The following is a 14,288-nucleotide window of genomic DNA, read 5'->3' as shown; positions in this document are numbered from 1 at the left end:
AACTCTAAAGGCAAAGGATTCTTCATCTCAAGGTACAGAGATATCTTCTCACTTCTTCACTGGCACAGAGGGCTTCTCATCTCTATCTCTGTTCAAGCATCTTATAGGATTAATATTACTTAGTCAGTCACAAACATCTTTGCTCATATCCACACACAAATCTAAACAATCAACTCCCTAAATGCATATCTTTCCCATGATTTAAAGGAATAATCTAAATATAGAGATTATTTCCATGGCTCAAATAAGAATGGAACAACTAACTCTTCAACTCTCTGTCTCAATAGTCTTTTCACTCACAGACTTCATGCTGTTTCTTCTTTATGTTCACTCTGTCCCTTTCTTTTCTCTCTCAGGGAAGGGCCAAGCTCCAGAAGCTTCATGTTGCTAGGAAAGGGTTAAATCTGCCCAGAGTCTCTTCTCTCCTGCGGTCACTCCTGGTATTAGATGTTCAAGGCCACGCTGGTGAGGGAGGAAGAACTCACACAGAAACATCAGAGATTAAAGCACCCAGGCAGTCTGGAATTACAAAAAAATCAGGCAAGATCATAAACGCCTTTTCAGCCCACCCCTCAGTGTAAATTAGGACACCCTCAGCCTAAATGCTCTTACCAGGGGCCCAGCAGAGATCTCTCCCTGCTCCGGGAAGTTTGGAGAAAGCAGTTGTTGTAAAGCAGCAACCACTCCTTCCCACCCCCCCAGGAGCTGATAAAACCTGGCCAGGCCTCAGGCCAGCTCCCCCCTAAAATGGGAGGAGCAGCAGACCCAGCTTAATGTTACCTGTCTCTCTCTGGCCAAAAGAAAAAGGAAAAAGCCGAACCTGCAAGGAATCAAAGGGTTTTATATGGTACTTCCCAAAGTCATAGCCAACAATTTTCAGTGGCCAAACCAAATGCCAATATTCCAACTAACCCTCTGATAGGTCCCTGTCTTTTCTAAAGCAATTCCCAAGTCCTGACCCAGAAAATCACTCCATATTCCTCTATAACTAAAAAACTAAACTGTACTAACCCATGACAGGTCCATAATAGCTTCCAGAGATGCCAGAGAGCACCTCTTCAGCCCTCATGAGGCTCCTTGGAGGGCTCCAGTGTTTCCATCAAGGGAGATACAGCAATTTCCACCAGGCAGGAGCTGCCTCTCTAGGAGCTCCATGGTGTCCTACAGCTCTTTGCAGCCCAAGGACAACAAGCAATGGTGGGAATCTAAGAAAAGCAACACATTTTGTGTCCCTAATACCAAGACCTGGATTCCAGACGAGGCTGCTGGGGGATGGAGCTCATGCTGACTGTGAGGACCCCAGCCCAGGCAGAGACCTGCACACATGGGCTGTCTCACAGAATTATAGAATAGTTTAGGTTGGAAAAGACCTCTTAGCTCATTGAACCTGTTAACCCAGCACTGCCAAGTCCATCACTGAACCATGTTTCCTGGTGCCACATCCACATGCTTTTTGAGCACTTATCTCTGGACAACCTGTTCCAAAGCCTGACCATCCTTTCAGTAAATATTTTTTTCCTAAGATCTAAGTAAACCTCCTCTGGCACAACTTGAAGTACATTCCTCTTGACCCATCCCTTGCTATTTAGGAAAAGAAACCATGCCCCACCTGGCTACAGCCTCTTTTCAGGCAGTTGTAGGGAGTGATAAGGTCCCCTCTATGCTTATTTTTTCCAGGCTAAACAACCCCAGCTCCCTCAGCCACTCCTCATTGGACTTGTGCTCCAGACCCTTCCCCAGCTTCACTTCCCCTCCCCGGACACACTCCAGCATCTCAATTACTGTGTTGTATTAAGGGCCTGAAACGTCCTGCTCCAGGCTGCTCCAGGGTGGTTGCGGTCCGAGGTGAGCAAGCTGCAGCAGAGCTGTAATCTGTCCCTCTCCAGCACGAGCAGCATTTTTGTTATTTGCTCTCTGAAAGCAGCAGCTGTCTCTGTGCTGCCACTTGTGTCTCAGCCTGTGCTGCGCCACGGCAAAGCACCGTGGCCAGGGTTGCGTTTTGAACATCGTACGTTTTCGGGAAGCATCTGCTCCATCCCCGCGACAGAGCGCTTGGGTTGTCTTCACACCAACTCTGCGGGCATGGGGGAGGCTGTGTCATGTCTGCGTGGAGAGTTCAGCTGGGACAGGTTCGTGGCACAGCGGCATGCAGAAGCTATTAACTCTGGGGAGGCAGAGAGCAGCTGAAGGCTGCAGGCAGTCCCGTAATGAGGTAAGCGATATAAGCTGGGGATAAAACAGGAATTACTCACGCACTTAATCCTCAGCACTTCCACTGGGGCCGTTGGTGCCTTTTGCCTCACGGATGTCAAATGCAGGCAATTAAAAGTTATGTAAGGCCACAGTTGAAACTAACCCCTGCTGTGCCCCAGTCTGCACCTACAGGCACCCTCCTGTAGTGAAGCAAACCAGGGGCTCTGCTCGGTGGCCTGAGCACGGGCTGTGGTTCCAGCTACAATGACACCAGAAGGTGTTGGGCTGATACAGCCCTGGGCACAATCTGTAGAGGAGAATTTCTAGTCTAATGAACCTGTTTTGCCCGCTTCTTTCCGCTTATAGACTGAGGACTCTCTCATGTGAGGAAACTGTGTCCAACCTTTGTTCAACTTTCCTTGCCTGATGGGTATGCTCAGAGGGATGCACACCAGGCATAGCCTCTGCAGTGAGAAGTGAGTCCTTCTGGTAATGCACAGCTTTCAGACTCTTAAGTTTCCTTCTTTTCTATCCCACAGCCCACCAGAGGCCTGCATTCACCTCCTTGGCTGTCTTAGGAATTAAAAAAAAAAAAAGAGATTTAAAGTGCCCAAACCCAAAGCACTGAAAAGTGTCTTGGATTGCTGATAAGAGGAGCCAGCTGCAGGGGAAGACATGCTTTGTGCCAGCAAACCTTTTGAAAGTCTTTTCCACCAGCGAGGGAAAGGTGACAGACAGTGAAGTAGATGGATGCTGGAAGATGCACAGCTGCTGTTCTGAGGTAGGCTTAGAGGTGTCACGGCTTCCACAGGCAGCCCCAGGAGAGAGGAGAACCAAGGAGGATGCAGCAGATGGCCATGTCCTGTGGACTCAGGTTACTGTGCATATGGGACCTGTGGTGGGGCACCCCCCCTTGGTCTGAGAGGCTGTTTGAGAGCTTGGGTCCAAGAACAGAAAGGAAAAAGCAGAGGAATCAGATGGGGTATTCTTCATTTGGTATTCAGTGTCAAGGCAAAGAAAGATTTTCCGTGGGATGCAGCCATAAGATTATGAGAGACAAAGTTGAATTATTAAAACATTTATTCACCCAAGGATATATGAGCTCTCTGAGGACCAAACTGATTCACTTAATTAAAACAGAGAATCTCCCAAGCACCATTTGTATTGGAACTAAGTGACGTACTTAATACTTATGTCCTGAAAGGGTCATACATATCCATAGGGGTAGATCTGAAAAGATAAGAATTTTTTCTGACTTCTTGCTATGCCCCCTGCCAGAAAAGTGCCAGTGCCTCGTCTGAAGGTACCCTGAGGGGCAGGAGTCTGTTGCCTATGGGCTTTGCCCCTTACAATTGATCAACAGCAATGGTAGTTTGTGCTTCAGCAAGAACATCTTGATTGTTGTGAAGGAGGAACAACATCTAAAATCTGACAGGCAGTCTTTGGGATTAAGAGATGTTGGTGTCCTGTAGAGAAGGGAAAGGAAGGAGGACCCAGCTCTTCTGACAGTCCTTGGTCAAGGTTTCTCCCTCATGATTACTGTCAGTAGAGACCTGTCACTGTGGTTCACTTTTTGAAGGCTTCCCCAGCAGATGTAGAAGGGGCAGAGGAGAACTGCACTGCTCTAAGAGCAGACATAGAGAAGGATGGGTGTATTGTCATTGCCTATTAAACCTACATGGCATTGCAATACAATTACTGTCTGCCAGCTCTGGTAGAGTTTGGCTCAGGAAGATGGCAGTGGTGCCTCAGGAGGAAGGTCTGTCTCCATTTTGCTTCCCAATCTCCTGGTGAGACATGCTTATTCATGGGGGACTGCTCAGTGGAAGAGGATGGCACATGGAAGGAACCCATGGACACAGCTGTCTATCTCACAGATAGGACAACAAAATGCACTTTTACTGAAAATATACTTCCCTCTAGCCACACCCCCCGGCTCTCGCTAGCTCAATTATTCAGGGGTTTTAGGGAAATATATTTCCAGAGAGACAGAATAAAGATTTCAAAAGAGTGGCTCTCACCCCCAGCTTCCGTCCAAGCTTTATTCTCGATGTGATGTTCCAGGAGGCCGAGGAGAGAGAGAGAGAGAGCACCAGGAAGAAACAGGGGTTTATCTAGTTTAGGGCCAAGGAAAGATATTGGCCCTGAGCCAATAGGGTCAGGGGTATGTATGATAGGGAAAAAGGGTTAAACTACATGGCATGGGCTTCAGGGGGACTCTGAGGGGGAAAATCATTCCTCAGAGGAACACAACACTTTTACCTTTATTTCAGGTTAGCATCTGCTCTACCTTTAAAGTGCCTCTAAACCCACCCAATGACTAAGTCAGTCCAGCTTCATCTTGGGATGGAGATATTTTCAAGTGCCATATATAGGTACCAGATATGACTCCTTGTCTTTTCAGGGAACAGAGTTAGAACGGAGTGTGGAAAGAAAAGAGAATTGATAATCCTCTGCTGAGGGAGCTCTGGCTCATGGGATGGCAGCACAGGATCTGTGGGCATGCGACCTGCATGGATGAGACCTCCTGAGGGTTTAAAAGGGCCTGTGCAAGTCAGCAATATCAAGTACTGCAAACACATCAAACCCATCCTCTGCTCCGTGTACACGACAGAATCTGAGTCAAAATCAGCCATCATCTTGCCAAGTAAATGATCTGAGTGCTCTGGGGTTGGGGTCTATGCCAACACCACCCTCCCCTGGGATCATGTCACAGGGCATTTCTGCCATTTGCCAGGAAAAAGAGAAAGTCATGAAGAATGAGAGGAGTGAAAGGAATAATTTGCTGTTTGTGCAAAAGAGGGCTTGGCTTATAGTTCAGGTCTGTTTCTCCACAGTTCTAGCAATCCTGTTTTCCCGGTACCTGACAACCTTCTCAAATCATGTTCCCAAATAAAATCTCAAGTGGCTCAAAACCCCATCACATATTTATTAAAATCCACACTCTCATTAACATGTGGTAGGGATTCTCCAGTACAGTGTCTGGTTCTGGACTTGAAAGAAAACAAGCTTCTGGCAGTCATGCATCCTAAAGTTTCAGCTCCTTGAGAAACTCAGGGGTGAGGGCCACACCTGCTTTATGTCTCCTCTGTCTTAGCCAGCAATCATGCTCCTTGTGCTCACTTTATTCCTTTCCATTTCCCCTAAAAAAAATAAAAAAAGAGAAAAGAAAACAGAAAAGAGAAGAGAAGAGAAGAGAAAAGAAAAGAAAAGAAAAGAAAAGAAAAGAAAAGAAAAGAAAAGAAAAGAAAAGAAAAGAAAAGAAAAGAAAAGAAAAGAAAAGAAAAGAAGAAAAGAGAAAAGAAAAAAAGAAAAGAAAAGAAAAGAAAAGAAAAGAAAAGAAAAGAAAAGAAAAGAAAAGAAAAGAAAAGAAAAGAAAAGAAAAGAAAAGAAAAGAAAAGAAAAGAAAAGAAAAGAAAAGAAAAGAAAAGAAAAGAAAAGAAAAGAAAAGTATCTTTTTACTGTGAGATGACTGAGCAAAGGCTGTGGACTCGCCATCCTTGGAGACATCCAGACACTGACATGGACATGAACAGGTGACCCTCCCTGTTTGAGCAGGCGGTTAAATCAGATGACGTCCAGAGGTCCTCAGCCATCCTGTCATGCATATATTGATGACAATAGACTTAGTCTTTCCTTGGAGGAGAATGAGAGCAGGATTCATGTGGCCCCTGAGGAGACCCAGGAAAGCAGCTGGCCTGGCTCTTTGGGACAATGACTTAACAGCTGCTGGGAAAGATTGAGTTGATCTTAATGGTAGGCCAGATGAGAAGCAGAGGTTTTTCCATTTATGGTTATGAGCTGTATGACACTGAGGAATAAATTCCTAGAAGAAAGATGTTCCTTTTTCCACATGGAAGCACTCACATGCAGCCTACAAAAAGGCAGTATTTTCACTTATCTGTACTATTTGTTACTGCTGTTACTACAGGTCATCTCCCTCTCTTTGTCTCTCTCTCAAAGCCAGGTCAGCAGAAGGAGCAGAGGATATGCAGCTTCAGCCTATCAGTAAAGGTATGTATCCCATCTTGGGAGAGGGAAGGGAGAGGAGGCTGAGCTGGGTGCTGGACTGCAAAAACTTCTGAAATGACAATGGAATGTGGAATTGGATAGGAAAAACAAATGTATAAAAAGCTTGCCTGCAGGTAGTGAAAATTGGGAGTTCTCTCATACGGAATTTTCAGCTACATGAGATCCACTTCCTTAACAAGACCACTTGTATTTGTTCTTCAACTTGTCACCTACTGCACTGTAGTAAAATTAGGCAGAGCTGAGAAATCTTTAGGTACAAATCCAGGTTTGTGTATGTGTATTTTCACACTTGCAAAACAGTCACCTATTCTGCAGGCAGTAGTGCCAAGAAGGAAAATTGAGACTTCCCACCCTTCACAGAGGATGTTACTATCTAACACAGAAAACTCGAGGCTTACTTCACATATACACAAAACCCAACAGTGAAAATATCTGCATGCTTGGAGCTTTTTGCATCTCCGTGATAAGCAACAGCTCCCTCGTCTTCCACTGTCCCCACCACAGGCACAAGGAGAGAAGCTTGGCCACTATGTGATGCTTTTTGCTTTTATCACAGGTCCCACTACGTCCCTCTCCCTGGAAACATTTGAGGCCAGGCTGGACCAAGCTCTGAGCAACCTGGTCTAGTTAATGATGTCCCTGCTCATTGTAGGGAGAATAGACTATGTGACCTTAAAGGTTCCTTCCAACCCAAACTATTCTATGATCCTCATCAGAGCTGTGATGTCTTCTCATTCTCTTAAGAACTGGTGAGGGCAAGTCAAGGAGAAAGTTGATCTTTAAACCAAAATTATGGCTCTTACCAGTTCTTAAATAACCATGAGCCCTTAGGATCCATCTTTCCTACCCATCAATGATAGCACATGCTTAGAAAGCTTGATGAAGCAAGGTGCCCTTTCTATGCTCATTTCCACACCTGGTACTCTTTTCAGAAACCAATACTGCCCAGTGAGTTCAACAGCCTCACTAGGTTTCTACGTCAGTTGTCAAGAGTGCCCTCACTGGCAGCAGGTCTTTGCTAGTTACCTAATGTACAGAAGTAGGGCAAGAAGGCAGGATCAAACACCCAGTCAAAATAATCTAGGTCACTTAAAGAGTTAAACTCATTTCACAAAGCACATTTGTTGCATTTCCTAGGATACTCCTGCACCTTCACAAAAGTGTAAGCTAGTGGGAGTGAGTGACAACTTCAGACATCCAGACTTCTTGCTGGCAGGTTAGAATGGGCATTTAACTTATGATCTATTAAATCTTCAGTTTTCACTTCTCTCTCCCACCTAGTGACCAGTGCACTCAGCACAGCCACCTGACTGAGCAGGAGCCTACTTTTCAGCAGAAAGCAGGCTTGATGCCTTCTGGGCTGCTCTGGCAGTGAGCAATGAGTTGATGGCTCTCAACCCTCCATTGCCAGGTCCCCCCTACTCCAAGGACTGGAGGGCAGGGATTGTTAAGAGATACTTGAATGCTGATGGCTTTTAGGACTCCTGCCCAGACCATGCACTCCCACCAGTTAAACCCTCATCCATAAAATAACACTGGGAGGAAGATCCAGCCTTTCTCACCTGAGAGCATTTCCACTGAGAATCTCCCCATGAGCACTTGTGAGGCAGCTGCAGTGCCAGGGACGCAGCACCCAGCAAAGTCCAGCTTTGGTCGCTGGCTGTGTTTACATTCAGAGCTTAAATGCTGCCCCAGAGTTGCGTGACTGGCAAAGACCATCAGCCAGAACAAGTCTGCTGAAATTTGTGCTGTCAAGTCATTTGCAGCATCGCAGTGACCCAGAAAGCTGATGTTATTTCACATTATTTCAAGTGAGATTTTAAGAAAACACAAACTGCCCCACAACCGCTGGCAATTTAGTATTTAATTGCCAAGAGTCATCCTCTTTTAGCTGGGGATGCTGCATTCAGGTTGCTGAAAAGAAAAGTATTTTGACTTCCCATTTTGCAAGGATTAGTCTTTTGTTTTATTATGAAAAATCACTTGGAGACATTCTGCTTGTTTTCATGGAGAGCTACAGCAGCATTCAGCTCAGTGGTACCTGGGTAAATGTCCAGGAAACAGAGCATTTTCCCACAAAATCCATTATTTTTGTCCGTGGATGCTGACTTTGCATTCTGAAGTGGAAAAGTAGTATTAATCTGAAAAGGCTCTAAAATTTTCTAAGTGCTCCTTTTATTGTGATTATGAAGCTTTAAAATTAGAGTGCTACTTGTAAGGCAGCTGAGATTCCACTGAAATGTTGTTTTACTGCTAAGGGGAAAAATGAACTATTTCTGTACCAGAATGTACTTCTTTTTAACCATGTAATACAAACTAACAAGTCTTCTTTTGCAAACATATTGTTAAAAGGATTCAATCTCCAGTTGCTAACAACTGAGAATAAACCATGGTCCTAGCCACAGAAATTCAATACCAGAGCACCAACTCTTATGGTAATTTTGGAGGCCAAAGACACCTGAGAAAAGTCAAATGTTTAGATAGAGTCCATGAATCTTCTGAGTCAGTGTTTCTCTTCTGTCTTTCAGCAACCTGCTTAAATCTATAAAATTGCACCTGCTTTCAATGTTTTTCATTATTTTCATGCAGAATAAAGGAAAGGTAAGACAGAAAAGTGCCTTATGTTTGATGGAAGGAAATGAACAGGCAAGAGAAGCAAAGCATACAAAATGAACCTTTATTAAATGAAAGAAAATCTGTTTTGTGGGTCAAATATGAAATAGAATATACAAAAACTTTACATCAGATCTCCTGTCAAAGAAATTAAATTCTATCTAGACTGAAGTAGCACTTGTTTCTTTCAAGACAACACGAATGGGTGAATACGCATCGTGTGGCAGTACAGGACTACATAGTCTGCTGTGCTAAATTTCTGGTTACAGAGAAGGAAAGTTAAAAATCTAAATGTCTCTAAAGAACCCAGCTATTCAACAAAGTAACGAAAAAACATGAATATTGACCACTATGTATTCTTTTACAAGCAAATGACAGGTGGGTCAAGTGCTGAGTTCACAAGCTTGCATATCACGTTCTCTGTTTCTATACAAATATAAACAGTTCTTTTTTATTTCAAAAATCCTTTTATATTTGATAGCTCTATTTCTAGAAAAGGATGAGCAGTTTGTCAGGTTCCTGCTGTACTACCCAGACAATTCCATCTCCTTTATCTCCTCCTGTTTTTGAAGATTGTAACCCATAAACCACAGCCTGCAATATTTTTAGAAACTTGATGTGTGTTTAATCACAAATCTTTGTACCACTGTCCCATACATGAAGGTTCTGCAGAACTCCTAACATGTCTTTGGCATAGCACACCATGTCCCATTTAATACTTTTTTTTTCTTTTTTTTTTGCTTAAAAAAGTATATATTCCTTTAATAAAACAACTTAAAAACATCTATTTCTGATTTTGTAAAATAATGTATCACCTCTTGAGTTGCTTTGCAAAATATACACACACATTTTGGAAAAACATTGAGTACTGACATAAGGGACTCATCTGAAGTCCGATCTGTTTATGAGAAGTAAAATATAATAACAAATTCTGTCTTCTACATGAATCTCACATGAAGTCATTCAATTCAGCTTCAAGTGCTGCTGCCATTTCATCTGCTTCAGAACTGCTTCCTTCCTCATCTTCATTGCTGGATTCTTTACTGGATTCACTGGCAGCATCATCTTCATCCAGTTTGCGCTTGTGACCCCTGGAAGGATGGACAAAGCTTAATGAGTGCTTACTGAGAGATTCATATTCAACATGAGAAAAAGGACTAAAGGACTCATATTTTTTCAGGCCTAGACAAAAAGTATAGCACTTTCTTTTACATGAACTAACAGTAGCCAGTTCACACAATTAATATTTTAATTGCTGTTATGTACTGTCAGCAGTAGGTGTAAAGAACAAAGTAGTGTTAATTTGTTTCTTCTGTTCTTCTGAAGAAAGTATGAGACTGAAAGTAATGAGTAGATTTATGTTCCTCTTGCATCCCAAAAGAAAGAAGAAAGCCATTGTGTGAAAGAGATATTACCAAAATACAAATTATTATATGATTTTGAAATATTCAGGTTTCTGCTTCTTTTATAAAAATAAAACGGTAACTGATTAACCAAATCTCACTGCACCAGCATCTACACTTTCATCCTTCCAAACTCTGGGGTCCCATCCTTCCCTTTTGTGTCTCTTTGGATTAGTACTGCCAGACTGAACAACACATTTCTTTGCATCTCTGGAGAATGAACCAGTTTAAACAGGAAACTGATGTGCACCATACCCTGCTGAAAGAAGCGTGTTCCTGGCTCTGAAAGATCTCCAAGGAAAATCTAATGCTTCAACTGGGACGTAGCCATAAGCAAAAGAATTTGGATTTGTGGAAACCTAAAATCTCTTTCCCTTGCCAAAGGGAATTTTTTATCACACGGGTACTTCTGAGACAAAAATAAGTTGATATTTTTGCATTGCACAGAATTCATAATGACATGGACAAACACCTTCAAAATCCTTCTGGATAATTTGTTCAAATTTCAAGCGGAAAAATACATGCAGAGGGGCAGGCATTTCTCAAATAACTTTTCTTGCTGGGTGGTGTTTCATTAAGAAGAGAACGCACCCACTTGCAGTCATGAAAAACTAATAAAATGATCTACCTTTTTTAGCTAATAGCAGTAATTTAACAATAATCCTGTTACTTCTGAGAGCACGGAGAAATAGCATGTAGCAAGAAAGAAAGACCTTTGATAAAAACTGACATGAATGATACATATCCAAAAGAAATAAAGGCAAAGATTAACAGTCGAACTTGTGAGCTTGTAAGCAACACTGAAATACTTTTATTGCTGTTTTCCAAGAAAGAGGAAAGCTCATTAGCCCAGACTGCTTGGTTTGTGGGCTGTTTGACTGACACCTGACCTGCCCTTTTCTCAGCTTTTCAGGGAGATGGACAAGGTGTGGTGGGAAGTCAGAAGGGGAGTCCAAATCAAAATGGGAAGTGATTTAACTGCATTCATCTTCCCTTTCTGCTGCAGCTGTGGGACAAAAAGAGACACTGCGGCTGCTTTACAGAGCACTTCCACTGATGTCAGGTGGGTTTTGCTGTTCAGTATAGGGGGGCAGAAGTAATATTCCTGGGAAGCAAGGCTGAAGCCCTGGGATACACTCTGGGCTCTAAATCCCTAACAAGGAAAAATGGGATGAAGTAAAACTGTTACCTGAATACTTTGCTACTGAAACTTAACTGTGTCATGCTGAAGGAGTTTCAGGGAGTTTGCTGAAGCACAGCCTAATTCACAGTAAGAAGCAGTTTCTCAGGCATAACAGTGATTATTTCCACACAACCTCTATTAGCATGCAGTTTGGACAAGGAAGCTCCCACGCTTAAAATGCCCTGTTGGAATGCTTGAAATGTGCCCAGCACATTTTCATGAAAAGCTATACAAATGTATGGAGCCTTAGCAACACTTACTGACTTTGTGATGATTTCAGCCGTCAGAGCTACAGCACTATTTCAGACATTAATGATACTATTAGCAAAGAAAAGCTAATTTGGAATTAAAGAAACCTGAAAGAGTCTTACTCAGCAAAAGAAGTGGTGCATCTTTAACAAGTAGTGGATAAGAAGTACACAGGCAGTGCTGAGAAATAAAGCCCTGAAGAGAATCTTTACCATAATACTTCCAGCTGAAAGCAATTATATCCGTCTGTTTGTAAGGCTGCATCCATGGAATCTGATGGTATTTGCCTACTGAAAAATGAAATTAGGAGTCTGATAGCTGTCATTCACACATATGGAACATGTACACACAACTTATTAAAGGATGCATCGGGACAAGCAGGCTTTTAGAGCCAGTCCGAATACTGTAAGTTTGCTGGGTTGTTGTCTAGGTTTGAAAAGACAGGTATCTGCTAGGGAGAGGCGGGCCCTCTCTAGGAATGGGGAATTCCAGTCCCTTCCCTCCAAGTTATTATAATTTAGAAGACTAAAAAGGCTTTTCAGTCAGAGCTATGGGGAAAGGAATAACAGTCCTTTACTAGTAAATATAACAGGACAAACAAACAACAACAACTACAGCAATAACAATAATAATAAACAGAACCAAGAACCCCGAGGAGCTTTGTCTCACAAGCCCTGGGCAGTCTGATCTCTTGGGACCCCGAGAGCACCAAGCTGAAATGGTGGAAAAAATCCGGGGCTGATGGCTGGAAATGGTGGGCTGTCCTGGCAGGCAGGGAGGGAGTTGTGTCCCAGCAGGCAAAGTGAGCAGTGCTGAAGAAGCCGCGACGGCTGGACCAGGGCTGACCCAGCTCCAGCAGGGCAGGCGAAGAGCTCCGAATTCCTGGGCACTTCAGCAGTTGATAGAATTCCCAGGACCGGACCCTCCATCAACAGTGGCCTCCTCAGGCAGCCAGCAGTCACTCGACCGTCCTCTCCGGTGTCAAGAGCAGGAGGAGGGCAACCTCAGCTCCCAGAGTCTCTGAGCCTTTCCCTCCCCCTAAAATTAAGTGATCTTCCCCCACCCTCGACATTTCTTTTGTGTGGGTCAAGTACCCTTTAAGGATCAGTATTTAGTCTCTTAGCAACTTATGAGGGGAAAAATTCTACAGGGAAAGAAAAAAAACCCCCAAAACTAAACCTAATCCCCAACAGACATAAATCAATAGTACAGATCTCATAGAAAATAATAAAAAAAAGAGTTTATGAAGAAATATAAGAAATAACAGCTCACTGAAATAATACCTGACTGCCAGTTCATTATTTCTTCAAAGCGGAGAACAGGTAATTTACAAAATAATTACAGCAAAGACTAGCAAAATTATTAATTTAGGCAAGAAAGTAACTTTTTAAATTTTAATGTACTTCACAGCAACTAAATTGCAGTGAGGACAATCAAGAAAATACAGGGATCTGAAATACTCAGTGTGACTAATTAATTAAAGAATGAAGTTCCAACCTACAAAAAGACTTTCCAGAAACCTTAATGGATGAATCTCCCACATTTCATCCCTCTTTCAGTTGTATTAAACACTATCTTTGGAAATCCAAAAGCCTGACCATTATCTATTTTATCAGTTCTTGTTGCTTCATCAAGGCTAGAATGACAGCTCTGTTCAATCTTGATATGAAACATTAGTCACTTGTGGGGAGGAAAAAAACACGAAAAAAACAAGTAAACAGAGCTAAGTATTAGTTCTCTATAGAAGAAAACAAAAAAATGTTTCCTGAATGTTAGCCATTTTTGTATTATGATATAAAAATCTTTCAGTATTTGTGTACTGTAAACTGCAACTTCACAGGTATTAAAAAAACATTTAAATGAGTATTATGGTATCAAATAAAAAGCTAACCCTGACAGAAGTATGGAGGAAAGACATCAGGAAAACACAGCTGCAATTTTTTCTTTGCAAATTCAGAAAAGAGAGATAACATTCTGTTAATAATTTCTACCCTCAGAGAAAAAACAGTATATCCCCATGGCAGTGTATCTATTAACATAACGAACGACTCAAAACGTGTATTTTCCTCATTGTCATGTGCCCATTTTTTGTTACTTTCCAGTTTCAGAGCCATAGTGTGTAGCACTTTTCAGTAGAAAAGTTAAGCTCATACAGGATTCCTTCTTAATATTGAAAGAAAATGATTCAGCAGCGTTGCAGGCTTCCATTAGCCTGATTTGCATTTTTATAATAAATTTTGCTTGACTGCTATTAAAAGCCAAACACGTTGATAATAACTGAGTATCTTTAACCTCATATATGAACAACAGCCAAAACACTGAATGCAGAACTTAAAATATTTGACAACTTTGTGAAAAAACTTGTACAATCCAGATTTCCTTTTCCTTTGCAGTAAGTATTTTTGCTTTGTAATACTCAGTACTAGCAGGCACACCAGTTCATGTGCAGGAAAAATCCTTTCAAGAGAACTACATTTCAAAAAATCTCACTTATTTAAGCGAATTGTCAAGTGATTTAAACAAACTAAAAGTGATTTAAAAAGGTGGAATTCACAATGATATTAAAAATTAAAATAAAAACCCCATTTGTAATTATATTAATATAAAAGTATTTT

The 14,288-nt window shown here is 42.2% G+C and overlaps 1 protein-coding gene across 1 annotated transcript in view; it reads right to left on the bottom strand.

The window, feature by feature from the left end:
- Positions 1-8,906: 8,906 nt before the first annotated feature.
- The window catches only part of CTDP1 (CTD phosphatase subunit 1), a 116,671-nt gene continuing 111,289 nt past the window's right edge, over positions 8,907-14,288 (bottom strand). Inside the window, 1 exon segment of the mRNA XM_040072808.2 lies at positions 8,907-9,929. Coding sequence (XP_039928742.1) covers positions 9,788-9,929 — 142 coding nt within the window. The 3' untranslated portion in view covers positions 8,907-9,787.

The sequence above is a fragment of the Hirundo rustica genome, chromosome 1 (genome assembly GCF_015227805.2).
Source record: "Hirundo rustica isolate bHirRus1 chromosome 1, bHirRus1.pri.v3, whole genome shotgun sequence".
NCBI lineage: Eukaryota > Metazoa > Chordata > Aves > Passeriformes > Hirundinidae > Hirundo > Hirundo rustica.
This window is presented reverse-complemented; position numbering and strand designations above follow the sequence as displayed.